General features: G+C 49.9%; 1 protein-coding gene across 3 annotated transcripts in view; it reads left to right on the plus strand.

The window, feature by feature from the left end:
* Window positions 1-20743, plus strand: part of ARHGAP17 (Rho GTPase activating protein 17) — a 75682-nt gene that overhangs the window by 22886 nt on the left and 32053 nt on the right. For all 3 annotated transcript variants that reach the window (XM_019649832.1, XM_019649833.1, XM_019649834.1), the window contains exons 3-10: window positions 5144-5185; window positions 8172-8276; window positions 12262-12335; window positions 12464-12575; window positions 12798-12874; window positions 15056-15167; window positions 17878-17946; window positions 18105-18186. In XM_019649832.1, coding sequence (XP_019505377.1) covers window positions 5144-5185; window positions 8172-8276; window positions 12262-12335; window positions 12464-12575; window positions 12798-12874; window positions 15056-15167; window positions 17878-17946; window positions 18105-18186 — 673 coding nt within the window. The remainder of the gene's footprint in view (window positions 1-5143; window positions 5186-8171; window positions 8277-12261; window positions 12336-12463; window positions 12576-12797; window positions 12875-15055; window positions 15168-17877; window positions 17947-18104; window positions 18187-20743) is intronic.

Consider the following 20743-nt stretch of genomic DNA (forward strand, 5'->3'; position numbering starts at 1 on the left):
GGCCTTCCTGCTTTGTATTGTTTTCCATCTATAGACAGGAAACATTCAAGGACTGTGTTTTCAATCCCAGAACACTGGACAAAGAAGGCTCTGGCAAAGCAGCAAAAATACCCATATACAAAAAGTTGAAGTCTGTATAGTGAAATGTCCGATTTAAGACCAGGTTAGCAAGCCTTATGCTTATGGTTGAGTCACTTGGTCCACTGTTTCATTTTTTTTGTCTGTGGGTGCCTTGACAAATTCAGTACGTTGATTCCCACTTGCTTTATTAATGATTTTGAAAAAACAACTGATCAAAGATAACACATCTCAGTAAAAACCACGTTTCTTTGGCTAACGTAAGTGCCTTTTAAATGGGCATCTGGGCCAGTATTCTGAATAAATGCTGGACTTGCCTTAGGTAAAAATTCCGCCTCTCTGGTTAAGATGAATATTCCAGAACAGTTCAGCATCGAAAAGGCCGACCTTGTACCAGTCACAGTGATAAGGGAGATCGGGTCATGTGGCTCACGGACTGGGAGAAGTGGGGACAGTGGGGTTCCGAAAATTAAGGTGGGGTTGGGCAGGCCAGTGGGGAATTCTGTGTGGGATGGGGCCACCCCGATTTGTATATTATACTCGGGAATCATGATTCGTCACTTCATAGTAATCTTTCCTAGATATTCCATACTCATGAATTGAAAGGATTGGTATTTTTTAGATGTCCATACTACTCCAGGGCTGTATGGTACAGCTTGCTGCTCCTGACTGCACAGCTGTACCGCATGTTACTGTACCGGGTACAGCAGGCAGTTGTAACACAGTGTCAACTGTTTGTGTATCTAAATGTATTGAAACATAGGAAAGGTGCAGTGAAGATGCAGTGTGAAAGATAAAAATGGTCCAGCCTGTAAGACCCTCACCATGCACGGAGTCTGCAGGACTGGGTCAGCGAGCGAATGGCAAGTGAACGAGTGTGAAGGCCTAGGACACACGCACAACGCCTAGGCTGCCTGCAATTTATGACATGTTATCTTTCTTCAGTAATAAGCTTAGCATACTGTCACTTTTTACTTTATAAATGTGTACATTTTTTCATCTTTTCATCTCTTGTACTAACACTTAGCTTAAAACACAAGCACATTGTACAGCTGTACAAAAGTATGTTCTTTTTTTATGAATTTTTTAAAAGTATGTTCTTAATATCCTTATTCTATAAGCTTTTTTCTATTTTTAAAATTTAAAATCCTTCTTCTTTTACTGTTTAAGCTTTCTTGTTAAATACTCAGACCCAGACACACACACATTAGCCTCAGCCTCCACAAGGTCAGGGTGGTCAATATCATTGCCTTTCCCTCCCCACCTCGTCCCACTGGAAGGTCTTGGGCAGTGACACACATGGAGCCGTCATCTCCTGTGACAACACTGCCTCCCTCGGAAACACCTCTGGAAAGACAGGCCCAGGCTCTTCTTGAAGGGGTGTCACTCTTCAGAGGCATGTCTATGGCGGTCTGCTTGCTTTGTTCTTTTTTTTCATCATCAATGTGCTTGGAAGCAGATGCTGCAGTGTGAACATTCTTCTGGATTAGGGAAACCCTCTCTGCGTTGCAGTCCATAGTTGTAAACTTTGTAAGAAGCTTGTTGAGGTCTTAAAAAGCTTCTGGGGATTTTCTTGGGGCTCTTTTTCTTCCGCAGGCTCCTTTTCTCCAGCCCCTTCTTCAGCTGTGCACTCCTGTCCAGTTCCAGCACCTCCTCATCAGTCAGTCCTCAGGAACCCCTCGAGGAGCTCCCCAGAGCCATCCTCGCCCATGCCCACGTTAGGTCGTTTGCCATCTCAACCACAGCCTCGGTGATCTTTGCACCCCTTAAACACTATGTGTTACGATGGCTTCAGTATCAGTAAGAGATGGGAATTTTCAGCTCCGTCCGTTATAATAGTATGGGACCACGGTCTGTCGTTGACTGAAACGTCGTCATGAGGGACCTGACTAGACATTTTCCCAAAGAAGATATACAGATGGCTAATGGGCATATGAAAAAGCACAGGGAGATATCACCTCCCACCTGTTAGGATGTCTATCATCAGAAAAATAAGAAATAAATGTTGGTGAGAATATGGAGAAATTGGAACACTTCACACTGTTGGTGGGAATGTAAATTGGTGCAACCGCTATGGAAAGCTGTATGGAGGTTCCTCAAAAAAATTAAAACTAGAACTCCCATATGACCTAGCAATCCTACTTCTGGGTATTTATCCGAGGAAATGAAATCACCATCTCAGAGCTCTCTGCACACTTGTGTTCACTGCAGCATTAGTCACAGTGGCCCAGACATGGGAACAAGCTAAGTGCCTGTCAGTGTCTGAATGGATAGAGACGTCACACACACACATACACACACACACACACACTGGGATATATTCAGCCATGAGAAGAAGAACGTCCTGCCATCTGTAACAATGTGGAGGAACCAGGGGAACATGATGCCAAGGGAAACAAGCCAGACAAAGACAAAAACTTATCATCTCACTTACATGTAGAATCTTTAAAAAATTGAACTCATAGAAACAGAGAGTAGAATGGTGGTTATCAGGGGCGTGGGTGGGAGAAGTGGGGAGGTGCTGGTCAAAGGTACAAACCTTCAGTTATAAGATGAGTGAGTTCCGTCCGGGGTCTAATGAGGTCTTCTAGCATGGTGACTGTAGTTAGCAATAGTACCGTATTCTATACTGGAAATCTGCCAAGAGAGTAGATCATAAGCATTCTTACAACTGTAACAAAAAAGTAACTATGGGAGGCAACAGATGTGTTCATTAGCCTGGTTATGGCAATCATTTCACAATGTAAATCAAGTCATCACGTTGTAAACTTTAAATAGATACAGTTTTGTCACAGTTTTGTCGATTATATGTCAGTAAAGCTGGGGGAAAAGTAATCTTTCCTGATTATGCGTACTTGTTGAATAATTTCAGTAAACCCTAAAACCTGGTGAAGAAGAGGCAATGGATCTCTTTCTAAAATTAATTGTATCAGTGTAATATGCAAAGTGTCCACAAAGTCAGGAAACAAAGGGCACACTTACTTTTTATTTTTAGCAGGTGTTCACATTTCCATGGAACACGTTCCATGTATTTTTCAGCCTCCAGATACCCGTTCAGGTAAAGTGCCTCTACATTTAAAGCAAAGAGTCCAGTTGTTACTTTGTAGAAAGCACAATAAGTATACTGGTTTGCCTTGTATTTTGGCTACTCTGCTACTCTGCGTGTGTGTGTGTGTGTGTGTGTGTGTGTGTGTGTGTGTGTGTGTGTGTGACTTTGTGCAGATTGAGAGTTGGCTCCAGTGCTTGTGTGTGTGTGTGTGTGTGTGTGTGTGTGTGTGTGACTTTGTGCAGATTGAGAGTTGGCTCCAGTGCTTTAAAATTAGAGTTCTGCTTCCCTTGAAGTTATGCATCAGTAAAAATGTATCAAGCGTGGTACTTAAAACTGTAATGTACTATTTTAAAACACTTGAAACTATGTAGACATAGAGTTTAAAAAGTCAAAGCGTGGTAAACGGCTTATGGCAAAGTAGAGTGGGTTCTCTTGGCGAGGCATTGTGTCAGAGCAGAGTTGGGTTTCCTGCAGAAACTGGTGAGGGTCCGCCCCTGTGGGCATCGCCGCATGCACTGGGGCTCTGCTGTGGCAATGCCAGTTTTTCTTGACACTTGACAGCTGTGGTACATCCCTGTTAGATCGACTGTCAGATCAGGGTTCTTTTTGAGGCCGGTTGCTTGTGCTCAGTCTGCAGGGGCCTGCTCCACTGCCCTAACTGGCGTGACTACCTGTGTTTGGCACTGCAGCAGTGCCTGGCACCCTGTGTGCCAAGCGAGGGCCGGGATGGCATACGTGACCCGCTGCTTCCACACCTCGTTCGTGGAGGTGAGAGTCGGTCTCCTCTGGGAGCTGGCGTCTTGACCTGCCTCCAGTGCTGCTCCTCTGGACCTGGGAGGCATTGCGTCAGAGCAGAGATGGGTTTCCTGCAGAAACTGGTTAGGGCCCACGTGTGAACCGGGGCTGTGACAGTGCCAGGGTTTACCTGGCAGGCTGGAGGTGTGCAACCGCCTACTTCTGGCAGCTGGTGCTGCTGTGAGCTCAGCGGTGTTTCAAGGTCATTTTTAGGGGGTTCCATCCACTTACTGGGCAAATGGCTTTTCCTTGAAATGGTCATTCATGGGTAAGATCCTGCAGCCATCCATTCTGCAGCATATCTTACAAAACGCTTCAGAATCCCTGGTTCATTGGTGGCCCCCAGTGTTGAGGGCTGAACAGACAAATGTTTTTTTCCCTTTAGAAATAAATGTCCATGTTTGTTCCCATGGGAATTGGGTGGGGTTGTTGATGACTTGGCTCAAACCACCATTTGAACCAGAAGTCAAAAGGCACTTTGACCAGTGGCTGTGGGTACCACACATAGCGCGATGCAGAAAAAAGGTCCTCTTAGAAAGCCCTTGTGACCTGGCTGTTGGGACTCCCGCAGAATCGCCCCCTGCCAGTCTGCCTCCATGTGGGTTTTCTGGAAGGTCGGTGGCACTAACAGTAGCTCTAAGGCATAGATGAGGGAGAGTTGTGAAAACCACTTTTAAAGGCAGGGAAAGATGCGGACAACCGTGAAGGAAGGAGGAGGACTCATTGCTGTCATTGGGCACCACTGTGTAATGCCACTGGATTCGTGACACACTCGTTTCCATAAGTCTGAGACCCTCGGACTCTGTCATTGTAAGAGCTGCCCTTTCTCAGAGGGGTCCTCATGGAATCCCGGGCAGGGAGGGACTTGTGAAAAATGCGGGGAGCTCTCTCCAGAACTGGTGACTCATAATCTCCTGAGGTGAGTCCTGAGAAGGGCCAGTAAGCCAGCACTCCACCCCACCCCACCGGGGGTTCTGTGCCCCCGAGTTTGACAGCAACGAATCTAGGTCATTTCTTCTCATTTTGGGCTGCTATTCTCAGCAAACTTTTGTTTTTCTTTGGTTTCGCTTAAGTTGCCCTCTGATGGAAAAATTGGTAAAATTTTCTCCCCTTGTTATCATCCATTTCTGCCTGTTTTGTTTTAAACTGCAGGTAATAATTATTAACACGAGTTGCTTTTGATTTCTGGATTTCTAACTCTGAACTTTAAATTTTTCCCACAGAGCCGAGAAGACAGAAGTCCTCAGTGATGACCTGTTACAGGTAACAAAATTAAGTCTTTTTCAAATGTTCTGTTTAAAAGCATGCGAAGACAAAAATCCATAGGTGAAAACTACAGCTGATGGTTTCTTTCTTTCTTTCTTTCTTTCTTTCTTTTCTTTTCTTTTCTTTTCTTTTCTTTTCTTTTCTTTTCTTTTCTTTTCTTTTCTTTTCTTTCTCTAAATCAGAATACAGTTGAGTCGCCTGCTTTGAGCAGGAGAGAAAAGCAGTTGATTGGCATGGTGATAAAAACGGGATCTGAGACTTGGGTGTCATGTTGAGGTTCAGACGGGGCTAGCTCTGCGTTCAAGCACCAGGGGTGGGAGTGGGGAGGGGCCTGGCGGCCTGGTCCGTCACTGGCACTGCAGCCTGGTCACGGGTCCCCGCAGGCTGAGGGCTCCCGTTCGCCGTGCCCTTGATGGGCCAGGCTCTGCAGCTGCAGCCCCACTGGCTACATCTTGACTTTGGACTTCTCACTCCCTCTTCCAGTGTTGTTCCCCGACTCTGGGCCCAGTTGGGTCCCAGGGGACTTAGGGTCTCGGTGGCAGTAACCGGATCTGTCAGAGCCACCATGAGGCCACAGGGTGGCTTCCAGTCCGGAGCTCTGCCTTTCTCTCCTCTTTGTTAGGGAGGGGTGTCTCTACCCCGCTCCATCGCTCACGGGTTTCCTAACTTTGGGGCTGGGTTCCCCCGGGACCCTTCATACACTTCCTGTCACCCAGCCACCCTCACCCACACCAGGGGCTTACCGCAGGTTGCTATGGCGCCTCCTCGCCTGTCCACTGGCCTCTCGAGGTTCCCAGAACCTGCAGATCTGCCCAAGCGAGTCCCTAAGGACCAAAGATCTGCTCCCAGGTGATGGCTTGTCCCTCCTGTGAAGGGAGGAACGTCCTGTTTAAAACGCTGCTCCCACCACGCCACGCCCAAACACCCTAAGCTGCGACAGCCATCTCCTTGCAGGTAGAATGTTGGAAGAGGCTGCTGCTTTTTTTCCCCTTTTTTGGAGTTTTTGTTAAGGATTAGGTTTTTTTCCCAGAGGTTTATTAAAGAATCACATTCTTAACAATATTTCCTCATTGTTTGTTGTCATATATTCCAAGCGTATGTTCGGAGGGTGTTAGCCGTACCTCCTGCTATGGCTGTAAGGGGTTCATGAGCTAAACATGGAAGGTGCCAGGAGGGGAGCGGGCACCCAGTCGGTGCTGCTGTCGCTGAGCTGTTGTTTTAGTCCCACTATCAGAGGCCACGGAGAGGGCCTTGTTTCTGGCGTGCAAGGCCCTGGACTTGCCCTGTGCCCTCCACCCCCTTCCTTAGATCTGTGACAGCAGGCGGGAGGCTGCCTTTTCGTTTCGCTGCATGTCGTCTCCCCGGGAGGGCGGGATCAGCACGGGCTGACTGCTTTTTCTGACCGTGCACAGGGTCTCGGTGTGTGTGCGTCCTCGCCACGTGTATTTCGTGAACACCTTCCATCTGTGTGCCAGACACTTGGGGTAAATCAGTGAGCAGAACAGACCAGGCCCCATCCCCCCCGACCTCATGCACCGGAGGGAACTGGAATCAAAACGAAATGGAGTTTGGGTTGTTTTTCTTTTCCCCGTGCCATTGTGGCAGATGAAGAGTGTGTGTTAGTTTTCCAGGGTTTTAAGACCTGGCTGCTGTCAGATTTGGGGAAGCTGGTGCCTAAATAGAAACGCGCCTGGCAGACTGGGGTCCTGGGGACCCAGGCCCTGGGGACTCCACCCTGAGTCTGCAGAAAAGCTGCTAGTGCCGTGAGGACGTCTGAGAAGGACGCACAAAACCATCCAGTTGGGTGGAATGTTTTTGGGTAAAAATGTATTCTGCTTTGAATTTGTTGACTTTTCTTTAAAATAGAAAGCATCCCTAAGGGCCAGCTCTCATTCTTAATGAGTCATCAGAATACACATTTTTGGCATTCCTTCCTGTAAAAAACAGCTCCCTTTGCCATAAACAGCCCTGTCCCAGCACTAATCTTTTGGGAAACTAATCACGATGCAGGGGTGCCCTGAGCCAGTGTTTCTTACTGCTGGCTGTCCATTCTGCTTCAGACGTTTATTTCAAAACAAAAGCAAAAACAAAAACCACCCCAAGCCCAGTGAGGAACAAACAATTTTGAAAACACCGGTCCTGAGTTTAAATGTGGGGCGTTTATTTCATTTCTTCTGTCTGATGTACGTGTGGAAGACCCCATGCCTAATGCAGGAGAGAGCCAAATGCCCGGTGGCTGTCCCCCCTGTCGGGTGGCTGTCCCCCTTGTTCCGCGGCTGTCACGGCTGTCCCTCCTACCTTGTGGCTGTCCCCCCTGCCCAGTGGCTGTCCCCCTGTCTGGTGGCTGTCCCCCCTGCCCCGCGGCTGTCCCTCCCACCTTGTGGCTGTCCCCCCTGCCCGGTGGCTGTCCGCCTTGTCCTGTGGCTGTCCCCCTTGTTCCGTGGCTGTCCCCCCTGCCCCGCTGCTGTCCCTGGGCTTCAGCTGTTCGTCTGCACCTGCGTAGGTTGAACCTGCTGCGTTGCTCGTGCTGTAGCATGTGACCTCACTGCCACCGCTCCTTGTGATAGCAAGTGTTAGTTGGGACTATGCCCTCTCCCTGCAAATAGACTCAGCCTTTAGGGGCCTAAAACCATCGGTGTAGGAGAGAGCTCAGGGGTTCTCAGCCAGGGGAGATTCCACAATGTCCGGATACATTTTTGGGTGTCACAGCCTGGGAAGTGGGATGCTGCTGACACCCAGTGAGTAGAGGCCCGAGGTGATGCTAAGCATACAGCCATGCCCAGGACAGCTGTCCACAGCCCAGTGACCCGGCTCAAAGTGCCAAACGGGAGAACCCCTGGGGTAGGTGACCAGGAACCCCTTCCACTCACCCCAGAGCTAGCAAACTCGACAGGAGGATGCTTTTCCTGCCTAAGGTGACACCGCGTAAGAGGCCGGACTGGCTCTGTAGCCCTCACACGACTTGTCTGTCCCTGTCTCGTAGATTGAGCGGCGTCTGGACACAGTGCGGTCAGTGTGCCACCATTCCCACAAGCGCCTGCTGGCATGCTTCCAGGGCCAGCATGGCACCGATGCCGAGAGGAGACACGTGAGTACCTACATGACTACGAGCTGCAGTTCTCATGTCTACAAGGGGCTTTGCCCTGGGCCGCGGGGCCTCCCGGGCCGCTTCGGCGGACATGCGCCTGGGGTCACGCTCACGTTCACGCTCATGCTCACACTCACACTCCCAGTACCTGCCTGCCTGCACATTCTGCTGTACTCAGGACATCGTCGAGCTGGAAGCCCTGCTCACACTGAGTCCCCAGGTGCTTTGGACTGGAGCCGTCTGTCATTGATAAAAGCACGGATGTGTCAGTTGAGCATCCTTTGAGGGCATAGAGCTGAAAGCCAGCCTTAAGTGGACTTAGAAAGTAGACTGTTAACTTAGGAGCTGAGAAGTCCAGGTGTTGGGGATGGGCTTGAGCTGAGGCTGGCCTGGCATCTCAGCGATGTCACCAGAAGCTCCATTTCTTTCCCTGTCTCCCTCTGCTGCCTTCTGCGTCTGCTCTGTCCCTCCCTTGGGGGCCGCCCTCATGGCTGCAGGTCAGCCACCAGCGACTGCCTTGGCCCCTGCTCCCTGTGCACTCGCCTTGGAAGCCCCTCTAACAACAGGCGGTCTTTTCGGTGCCAGACACACAGGGAAGCTGAGACGTGCTGCACATGCTGCTCTGTCTGTGCCCAGGTGTCTCAGACGGAAGGCTGGGGTGCAGATGGCCTGTTTCAGCTTTATCACATCTCCCCCAGGCATTTGGGGGCATCTTGACGACAGGGTCACACCTCTGTGGCACAGCACCGAGGACCCTGCAGTGCGTGTGTCAGGCCTGGAAGTTTGCACGCCCGCGGCCCCAGGAGCCCCGCTGCAGGCCCCGCCCATCAGAAGCAGACCCGCCCGCTGGCCTGACCAGCCAGGCTCGTCCCCTTGCTGGGCTTCTGTCCTGATGACCTCCTAATCCTGTTTCCTAGGGTTCTGCCCTTTGCTCTCGCCCCACGCTCCAATTTGCTTTCCTCCAGCCGCCGCCTCTGTTCTCGCGGCCCCTGGCTGGTGCTCACGCGGCACCTGCACCCAAGCTGCCCGCCTCAGCACGCGGCTAGTGCTGGAACCCGGTTCATCCCCTTCGCTTTCTCCTCACTCTCCCGTTCCTGAGCTTCTCTCCTCCAGCCCTCCCGACAGCCTGCCCCAGTGCACGGCCTGGCCGCCTCTCATCTGGACCTGCAGCCACCTCCCGAGCTGCATTTCCTGCCCCCCGTTTCCCTCTTTTCCAGCCTGTCTTCCTTCTGGTCACCAGAGTTGGTTTCCTGAAATACAAATGGATCCCATCGCCCTCCTGTCTGAAAGAGTCTTAGCTGATTGGTCTCAGCAGGGCCCAGTTACTGGGGACATTGGGAAACGTGTAGAAACAGTTTCGGTTGCCATAGGGACGGGGACACTGCTGGCGTGTGGAGGGTGGGGACCAGGATGCTGATCATCTGCAGTGTCAGGAGGTGACTCAGTGCCAGCGGTGCCTGCGGGGACATGCTGCCTCCTGCTGCCGGGGTTAAAGCCTCAGCGTTAGCTTGACTTGGGCCTTTGATACTCTGATCTGATCGCGTTTTCCCTTCTCAGCCTCATTGTCCCGCTTCCTGCCATTCAGACTTATATGCCATTGCCCTTCACACAGTTATGTCTGTTCTTTTTCTGTCTGCTTTGAGACGTAGCCCAGCTTTCACCTATATTCATTAAAAACAAGCAGACAAATATTTATCAAACACCTTCTATGTACAGCAGCTAGAGATATGAGTGAGAGACCATCTCCCCCTGGAGGGTGCTCACGGCCTGGTCGGGGAGATATGCACAAATGGATAATTATAAAGCAGAAAGTTAAACAAAATATGCACAGGACGTTATGGGAGGACCAAGAATGGGCACCAGAGGAGACGGGTAGGCAGGTGAGGCTTCCTGGAGGCGAAGGAGGGAAATGGGTGGCAGATGATGGGCATGTGCCAGGGAGCAGACACAAACGGTGGCTGGCCCTCATTTCTAAAACCTAATGCTTTAGCCTTCCTTTCCCAACCTCAAACAGAAGTGCCCAAGACAGGACTTTGAGGGCGTCTGCGTTCTCCACTCCACAGGGAGTGGAGTCACCATGGAAACGATAGGAGATAGGTGACCTCAGGAAGCTGTAACATGGAGAAAATCACAGCAGTCTCTAAGGCTCTAGAAAATTCAGGAGGAGCCCCCGAAGCCCCAGCAAAAGCTCCCACACGAGGCGAAGAGGCAAGAATTGAGGAAAGGGACTGGGCAGGTGGCCTTTGGGGCCCCAGCTGTTGATATGGCAGAGCTTATATTGTGGGTTGTATTAGATTTGGAATTACTTCTTTTTGTGTAGTTGGCATGCACCTTATAAATTATGACTTTAGAGCTTTTTAAGTGAGAAAAGGCTGGTCATGCCTGGGAGGCCATCGGCCTCCATGGAGGAGCCTGAGGTTGGCAGACAGCATCTTCACCTGGGAGCTCACGGCTTCAATAAGCCCTCACTTTGGGACATCAGGAAACAGGGCTGTGTAGCCTTGGCTTGGGACATGGAACCCACGGCTATCCGCCGTTGGGAGCTGGAACGGCCCTCGTCAGAACAGACCCTCTCTTTGTGATTTTTTTCCCCATCGCCCCACAGAGCTCCAGAGTTGCCCAAAGTCTGTTTCTCTTGATTATTGCATTAATTCCCTTAGGAAGCAGCATCACTAAAATGCAGGAACTGCCTATTAGGATCCCCCGTACACTGCCTGTATCCCGTCTCCTAGTCCGCAAGCGTGGGGACCTCAAAGGGCCTCCCTGGGGCGGGTGAGGCCTGTTCCTCCTGTGAAATAACTTGGAGGGAGGAGAGGAGTAGATATACTTCTGCTATTTATTTGTAAGTGTCAGTGTGCTGTTAGAATAGCTGCCCATTTACATGGTCAAAATCCAGGATGTACAAGAGAGCGTGGAGTGAGGTGTCTGCAGCCCTGCCTCCTCCCCAGAACTGCCAGTGTTAGCAGTCCTGTGTAGCCTCCCCGAGACGTTTTGTACAGTACGAGCAGGTGTGGGTGTGAGTGTGTCGGATGGAGCCCGTCGAAAGCAGGAAGGTGGGGGCATGCCCGAGCTCAGGCACAACAGCCGTGGTGAGGGTTCCTTGTCTGACCGCAGGGTCCTTCCTATGGGAAGGCAGTCGTGTGGGGCCCTGTGGGCCTGCCAGCAGTTTTCGTTAGCAGGTTGTGGTGTGACAGCCACCTGTGACTTCCCAGGCCTCCTCTAACCATATTCTGAGATAAGTCATCAGCCAGTGGTGGAAAGACCCTGGACCTGGGGCTCTGGCCGCTGGCACAGAGGTCCGGCTCTTCGGGCCTCACCGGGGCACCTGGCCGGGCCACCTAACGTCAGGCCTTGAGGCTCCTTGGCTGTACAGTTAGAACAGCAACCAGATGATCTTATGGCCACCTCCAGCTGAAAACAAATCTGATAGGAAAATGAGTGGCTTTGTCCTTAAAAACACTCTTTTGGAGATTTAGCTGGATATTTTTAGGTACATAAGTAAAGCTAAATCTTTGTGATTCTAGCCAAATTAAGAGCCAGTGTAAGGAGTATGCTAGTAAAAGTTTTTGAAGTTGAGCTCCTACTGCCTTTATTTGCTGTGACAGTTGGCAAGGTGTCTGTCTTATGTCCCCAGCGCCTGGGCCGTAGTGTGCACTTGATTAATCGATAGTAATAGTAACAGCAACCACAGCATAGGAGCAGCTGACATTCACCGAACACTTAGGTGCTGGGTACTTGGCGCTGGATACCTCTGAGGTCAACAGATGGCCTTGGGACCCTCACACTGTGAGCATCCCTGCGTTTCAGGCACAAGGACATTGATAGAGATTAAGTCACACAGGTCCCTTGGGACCAGAGCCTGACCACATGCGCTGTGTTTTACCTGAGCCCTGGCCTGGCGGAGAACTCAGTGGTGGGCTGAGGCAGGTAATGGACAGGGATGGCAACGATTATAACGACACAACACACTGTCTCTGCCTTCCAGAAAAAGCTCCCTCTGACCGCTCTCGCTCAGAACATGCAGGAGGTGGCTTCTCAGCTCGAAGACTCTCTCCTGGGGTAAGAGGGCCAGGCACCCTGTGGGTCTGCGGGAGGGGGTGGGCGTCCGCGGCAGCCGGCTGCTGTGACCCTGTCAGGAGAGAGCAGCAGTGAGCCCGTGCGTGCCGTGGGGTGTTTTGTTTCTGAAGGAAGATGCTGGAGACGTGTGGCGATGCCGAGAGCCAGCTAGCTGTGGAGCTGTCCCAGCACGAAGTCTTCATGGAGAGGGAGATTGTGGAGCCCCTGGGCGCAATAGCAGAGGTGCGTGCTTCCAGTGTGCTGGGCGGCCCGTGGCTCATGGAGTCCCAGACTTCACAGTGATCACTCAGTTTGACTCACACTGCTTTTTGGAAATAAGGGGAGTGAGTTGAGGGTGCACAATCCTTTGCCTCAGTGAACAACAGCTGGTACATGAACGGTGCGCTTTTGGACGTTGAGCCCAGCCCGGGGTGCATCCGTCTGACGTGTGCTGTTTTCTTCCAGGTGGAGATTCCCAACATCCAGAAACAGAGGAAGCAGCTCGCCAAGCTGGTGTTAGACTGGGACTCTGTCAGGGCCAGGTGAGGCCACGCCGAAGGGCCTCCAGTGACATGGTTCTGTCACCTCCCCAGCCACCAGCCCTGTCCCCAACACGGGCGAGAGAAAGACCGCTCCATGGAAAAATGACAGTCTCACAGTGACCCAGTGGTGAAAAGAGACAGGAAAGGGAAAGAGAAGCCTCAGTGTCCTAAGGGGACAGGAGGCGGTGGCAGGCCGTTTTGCCAGCACTGCTCTCAGCAAAGTCGGGTGGGAACAGGGACGTCTGTGCTGCCCTGCGTGTCCGAGCCCCGTGCTGTGGTTCCCGAGTCATGCTGCTGCACTCCCACAGGGCCGCTCATGTTAAACCAAGCCAGCCCAGGGTCTGCTGGCTGTGTGCTGATGCTGACACCAGTTTGGGCTTGGTGGCCTGGCCATGGCCTGGCGCTGTCCTCGAGGGCATTTGTGGTCTCTCCTCGGGGTAGGAGTTGGCAGCTGGGAGGCCGCCCCCATCGCGGGTCCTTTCTCCTACTTTTTCACAAGGGGTGGCAGTTTTTCTGTGAAGGGCCAGGTAGCCAGTGTCTTCAACTTCACAGCTCAGCGGGTCTCTGTCCCAGCTGTTCAGCTGTGCGGGGGTCACATGCCCTGGACACCGGCGTAAGTGAGGTGGCTGTGTCCCAGTAAAGCCTTATCCGTACAGACAGGAGGCTTTGCTTTTAGCTCCTAGGACCTCACTGCAGTCCTGTGAAGGACGCAGGGCTGTTCCCGCTCAGCGAGTATATGGAGATATGGCTGTCATTTAACGAGTGTCTACGTGTCAGACGCTTTCATCACAGATTTAGGAAACCCGTAACACTGCTACCTTTCCTCACTCCTAAGATGCCATTAAGTATCATGTGCACCACTGAGCTAATACTCTCTCTTGTGAGGAGGACACCGCTCCACGAAATGCATAGATCAGTTATTCCCCCATGCGCCCTCCTCCACTATTGCTATCGTGCAATTCTTTTCTTTTTTTTTTTTTTTTTGGTCCTTTTGACTTAACTATAAAGGGTACATAAATGTTCCATATTAGGTTTGAGATTTGCTGTATTGTCTTTAGAGTAACAAGGATTTTCATTCTTTTTTTTTTTTTTTTTTTTTAGATTTTATTGGAGAATTGGGGAAGGGGAAACAGTGTTGGAGAATTGGGGAAGGGGAACAGCCAAGTTGTTGTCCTTCGATCTTAGTTGTGGAGGGTGCAGCTAGCTCAGCTCCGAGCCCAGTTGCCATCCGGCCGCCCGTTGGCAGCTTGCGGCCATACAACTCAAGGTGCTGAGTTCAATCTTAGTTGCGGGTGGGTGTAGCCCACCGTCCCATGCGGGAGTCGAACTGGAAACCTGTTGTTAGGAGCACGTGCTGTCACCAGCTGAGCCATCCTGCCACCTGTTGGCAGCTCAGGGCAGCTCAACTCGGGCACAGCTCACTGGCCCATGTGGGAATCGAACTGGCGGCCCTGTTGCACAGAGCTCATGCTCGTAACCAACTGAGCCACTAGGCCGGCCCAGGTTTTCATTCTTTTTTTTTTTTTTTAGCTGAGCCATCCTGCTACCTGTTGGCAGCTCAGCGGCTGCTCAGCTCGGGCTGGACTCGAACCGCTGTTGCTCAGAGCTCAAACTCTTGAGCGAGCTCTTAACCAACTGAGCTACTCGGCCGGCCCCCCAGGTTTTCATTCTTAAAGTACCTCCGTAGCTATCGCTTGCTAGTTGTATGACTGAACGAAGTTCTGACTTTTCTTGCTGCAAATAATCATCGGTCAGGGGGACAGTAGGAGGAGCTGTGGGGTCCTCAGGAACAGGAACTGATCCCCAGTGACATAGGGACCTCCCAGATCGGAGCGGGAGAGCCAGGGGGTTTCATGGCAAGGATTCCGTGATTAGACGCTGCAGGAAGCAGTTCTGTGGGCTGGTTCCCAGCAGCGGGGCTTACGTGAGACAAGATGTGGTCGGGTCTGCTCCAAGCAGACAGCCCCTCCCAGCACTGCATAAGTCCTGGCTGGGGGCAAGCCAGGGCTCTTTCAGGCTGCCCCCGTTCTTGGAGGATAAACTCCAGAGAAGCCGGCGTCCTGGGTACTGGTACCTTTCCCAGGAAGAATCGGTTTGGGAAAGGAGTTTGTCTCCATTAAGTCCACAGGGTTGGGTATGTACAGCTAGTTCTCAGGTCCTGGCTACCCGCATGTTTTGCAGGTGGAACCAGGCCCACAAATCTTCAGGAACCAACTTTCAGGGGCTCCCGTCAAAAATAGATACCCTGAAGGAAGAGATGGATGAAGCTGGAAATAAAGTAGAACAGTGCAAGGTACGATAATATGCAACTGCGTCAATCTTTCGGTTTTTGCAAATGGTGACTAAAATGTCAAATATTGCAATTTATTTCATGTTTTACGTAATTCTTGTCAGAATACTCTGAATGATATTAATGGAGGTTTTCATATATATATTTTTTTTATATTTTCCAAGACTCTACATTCCTTTATAATCATTATTTTAGCATTATTTAAAAAAATTCAAGTAGGATATATTTTTAAAACTTGACAAAAATGTCTAAGCTTATTTAAAATAAAGAATAGGTTAAAAAAAAGAGAGACAAAACTATAGCAAAATATCTCATAAAATTACAGCAATTAAAATAATGCACAATGGGCACAAAAATAGCTCAGATTCCCTGGAACAAATGCTATTATATTTAAAGATTGAATATATAGTAAAGGGGTCACCATATGTCCATAGGGAGGGGAAGAATTAGTTTTTAAATGTTGCTGGGACAATTGTTTTGTAATTTGAGATAAATATAAATTTTTATCTCATAAATTCCAGATTAGATGGTTAAGTGCTCACATTCTCTGTGCATGTATCTATGAAAATAGATGTTTATTCCAAATGTTATTGGAGGTGGTAAAGACACAGACCTTTGACAGCTTTTAGGATGATAGACTTAGAGTTTTCCTCCTCTTATTATTCATTATTTTCCAAAAATGATCTCTCTATTCTACTAGATAGCATTAGGTCTTTATTCAGGTCATGCTGTAACTCACTTTTCAAGATAGCATATCTTGATCTGTTAACTGCAGTAAAATGACTTTTTAAAAATAATATAGCGGCTTTGAATTAAAACTGAACTCCCAAAGTCATGCATAGCCTTTGCATTTAAAAAGATGATATTCAGATAACTGCTTCTGATAAAATAGTCTCACACTGGCTTATTCCTGTTCAGAAGAGTTTTAGCTTTGCCAGTGTCATTCACCCAGTTGTTGTATTCATATCTGCTCTCACCTAGATCTTGGCTATTGGCTACTTATGGGACATAAATTTGGCTATAAGTTTCGGGAATTTGAGTTGGTACATTATGGGCTGAGGTCTCTTGTCTAAATGTCTACACCATGGCTTTTCATTTCAAATGGTGAAAACTTACGAAAATATTTTGTCTTTCTTTATGCTAACTTGTGGGTAATTTTCTGAGATCTAAGTTCTGTTTCACTGATTCTCTCTTTCGCTGTATCTGATCTGTTTAAGTAATTAATATTGAGTTTCGAATTTTATTGACTATATTTTTTGTTTCTAAAGTTCTAATTCTTTGTCTGGCTTTCTTGATAGTACATTCTTCTTTTTTAGTACTTACTTTTTAATGTCTTTAATCATTTTTTATATATTTAACAATCTTCTGATAATTGTATTTTCTGAAGTTCTCTGTGAGACTGGTAGGAGTTTGCTTTATGGTGGATTGTTTCCTTGTGTGTTTTGCAATTTTGTATTGTGAGCTCATTTTAAGAGGGACTTTATCTGTGGGAGTACTGGGGATTGAGAAGTGAGCCTCTCCGAGAGTACCACCAGTCTGGGCCGTCTTTAACTCAGTGTTCTTAGTGTAAAGATTCCAGTTAAAGTCAAACTGCAAACCCTCATGAAAGCAGGTCTATGTTTATGAGATCTCAGGGAAATGTTTTACTTTCCCAGACCCAGAGCCCAATCCAAAACAGATATATCCTGTTATTTCCGTGTGCTGCTTAGCAATTTTTTTTTCCAATCCACCCTTTATTGAGGGCATAGTTTCTCAGGAATTTTATCTTTATGTGCGACCTGTCTGCACCTGTCTCAGTTACAGTTCCTTACCTCCACAGGCCCAAGGCTTCCTCATCTGTCCTCTGATCCCACACGACTGCTAGACTTAAACACCTTGGCCACCGAGCCGAGCCCAGACTCACACCAGGTCACCCAGCTTCTGTTCATGCCAGGCCCCCCGCCCTTACCTCCTTCTCTTTCTGTTTTTATTTTTCTTGGGGTGGGGGGGTGGGGGTTGAGGACCCATGAATTCACTTTGTTGCTGTCCTAGTTATTCTAAAAGAAAATTTGTTATTGCTCCTAACTAACATTTTCAGACTTTTTATAAATGAGGGGGCTTTCATGTTCATTTATGTACCTTGATGCTAAAAATAGAAAGTAGTCCATTATATATATGAAATTCAAATATGTGTGTGTGGATATGAACATTGGGCATATATATGTATATCCAATTGCCTAATGTATCACTTTTTAAAAAATTATTTAATTTTTATGCAATTTACATTAGTTAAAAAATATCAGAATAAAGAACAATATACAGTAACATCTTTCTTCCATTCATGGCCTCCTTCTGCCTAATTTCTACTGCTCTCAACAGGTAACCACTGTTACTAATTCTGTTGTTCTTGTAGAGATATTCTTATACAAATACGGCAATAAAAATATAACACTTTCCTCCTCCTTTTTCTTACCCAAATAGTGACATGCCGTAAGTAGGGCGCTATACTTCACTTCTTCCCATGGTGTGTTAGCAGCATGCCTCGGAGACCTTCCCGTGTGACTCTGTCACAAGCTTCCTCACTGGCTTTGTTGTCCCCACGGTGGCTGTAGCAGTCTGCTGGCGGGCCGTTCCTTCTGCACTGTCTGCGTCCCACTTTGCGCCAGAGCGCAGAGGGTAGCTCGCACTCAGATACTGTTTCTCTCAGTGACGTGCCTTCTCTTCACTCACCCAGGACCAGCTCGCAGCAGATATGTACAACTTCATGGCCAAAGAAGGGGAGTACGGCAGGTTCTTTGTCACGGTAAGCACTGGCCCAGACAGGATGGCAAAGCATCGTAAGAATTCAGTCATGGCAGCTTTGTTTGCAAAAGATTTCATTTTTAGTTTTGCTCAGCCATTGTGTGTGTGTCCATCCGAAGCTAACGTCACTTTTGTTTCTGAATGTGGGTCTGTTCTCAGTTATTAGAAGCTCAAGCAGATTACCATAGAAAAGCATTAGCAGTCTTAGAAAAGGCCCTTCCCGAAATGCAAGCCCATCAAGGTAACGTAACCTGCGTGCTGGCTGCCACCCCGCACTGCCACCTCTGCCTCTGTCCTTCGTCCCCAACCCCCTCTGCATGCACTGCCTTTGGGAGCGGCCTCTCTTCCTGGGAGGGTCCCGTTTCCCAGCATAACTTTATCTTTCCTGGCTGCATTCTCTAATTTCTTCCAAGCCAAATTAACACACTAACGGTACATTTCAAGTTCTTCTGAAATCTTCAGCTGAAGCTACAGCTGGGCCCTTTGGGGGAACGCCTGTATGTTTCTGTCTTCTAAATAGGCTGGAGAAACTCTAGTCTCTCATGGCGTTTTCCCAGGGCAGCGCTCTGTCACGGGCCTTGATTCTGGCCCATGCCTGTATGAGCAGACGTGCGGGGACAGTACTTTGGACATTGCAAAAGGAAGGTTAGAAGCCGGTCCTGATGTGCCGTCATCAGACACTTGATGGGGGTGGTGGATTCGTGAGGCCGTGGCCACTTCTCTCAGCCCGGCTCCTCGCCTGGGCACAAGGCCCTTGTCCTTGCCATGCCACGCCAGCACGTGGCACATCTTACCCACAGCTCTGGGTGTGCTCACCTCTGCCCCACCGTTTACCTTTGTTTGTACATTGGAGCTTCGTGTTCCGATTCTCTCTGATCTGCCATCAGGGCACTTAGCAACACAGATCAGGAAGCGTTGCTGTGGCAGAAATAGCTGTGTCGTCTTTGGACCAGTGGTGCCATTTTGCTTGTGGTGTAGACCCGGCATCTGGCGCCAAGGTTCCCCCGGCAGGACCATCGGTCTTGAGCTGGAGGACAGTGGAGCCGGGGCTGTGTGTGGTGACTGACTGTGAGAGAGGGGGAGCTGCTGTGTATGTTGTTGGGGTGCACACACACTGGCACCCTCAAGAATGCAACCTGTCCCCCAAGTTTTAGCAAGTCCTAAAAGGTTCTGCTTTGTGCCTGAAAGTTGTTAGATTACGGAATTACAAGGTTCTGTCCCCTGACTGACCGTGGTCTCCAGGACAGTGTGGCAGTGTGTCTGATGTGCTCGGCCCTTCTCCACAGGACGAGTTGTCCTTCGTCCCTAGCTGGTGACTAATGAGCTTGAGTCACGGTGCAAAGGAATGAAGCTGCTGGCGCACGGCGGCTCGGCTCGGACAGACTCACTGGACGGCTCAGAGCCCCGAGCGCGTGCAGGGGACAGCGTGACACACACCGGCACCTTCGCCTCTGCAGGGCTCTGAGTCCGGTCCGGAAGGGTTGACTAACAGCACAAAGGGAGAAGATGTCTTTAGCAGTCCTTTTATTTCATTGTAACTTCCGTTCTATTTCTCTCCCAGGGCCACTTTCCCTAGAGAAGTATGTCAGAAAGCCAGGGGGACAGGCCAGGGGCAGGAAGAGGGGGGCTGGCGTGTGGGACTTGCCCGTGGAGGAAGCGTGGCGCCCCTTGGTATTCCCCTCAGCCCTGGCACTCAGCCCTTCCACCTCTGCCCGTCCTCGGACCTGCTTCTCCTCTTAGTCCTGTTTCCCTCTCCCTTTTTCTTCTTCTCTGTTCTCAGAAAGACCCTGAGTGTCTTATGACAGAAAACAAACTTGGCTCCACCGCCCCCGGGCCCCTGTGCAGCCTGATCTCACGTTCGCGGTCAGCGGGCCTTGTTCCTGGTGCCCCGTCTAACCTCCTCTCCTCCATCTTTCTGGGGGTTCCTTGAATGGCTCATGCCTGCCACCCGTGCACCTCCCCACCTGCCCTCTGGACACTTTGCCACTGGACACTGCTTTCTCCTTCCGGCCACTGCTCTTTAAGAAAAGTAAAGAGCGCTGTGTCACGTGAATGCAAAGGTTCGGGGGCTCAGTTGTCAGACCCTGGCGTTGGACGCGGCCCAGCCTTTTTCTGACTGAGGGTGTTTCCTTCATGTCACCTGATAGTTGTCCCACTGTCAGGGCTGTTCTCTCCGTGCTGTCCCCGCCCCAGATGGCAGCCTTCCGGAGGTCCCGTCCTTGCCCCATGTCCTTCCCTCCCTCCCTCCTCCACCCCTAGAAGCCCCTGGTTTTGACGCCCCTGGTTCTCACCTGCATATCAGTCCCCACAGCCTCCTAAGCATCAGTCCCTTGATGACTGCCCGTCACCTTAAATTAACAGTCCCTCAGCCCAGCTGTCTTGTTATGCACACACTTCATGCTTGATGTCCCAGAGCATCTGCCCCTTCTCACCCCTGTCTGTGGCTGGCTCTGCCCACTTTCCTCTGCGGTGCCGTGTTCTCCGCTCCCACCATCCCCCTCGGCTCCGTGTGCTTGTCACCTTATGCTCGGGCTCTAGGCTGAAGTGTCAATTCCCAGACTCCAGCTCCTGGTCTTTCCTCGGTCTGTTTAATTCTTCTCCGTCTCCTAAGAACCCGCCAAGCTCCCCTCCTTGAGGACCCACTCTGACAGCTGATGCCAACAGTGACCCCACCCTGTCTCCTGAACTCCAGCATGTAGTCTGCACCAGGTCACAAACTGCCACATTGCATTTAAAAAAATTTTTTTTGCCATCATTTAAAAACCAGACCCTTTTCTATCACAACCCTACTTTCTGGC

The sequence above is a fragment of the Hipposideros armiger genome, unplaced genomic scaffold (genome assembly GCF_001890085.2).
Source record: "Hipposideros armiger isolate ML-2016 unplaced genomic scaffold, ASM189008v1 scaffold_135, whole genome shotgun sequence".
Lineage (NCBI taxonomy): Eukaryota > Metazoa > Chordata > Mammalia > Chiroptera > Hipposideridae > Hipposideros > Hipposideros armiger.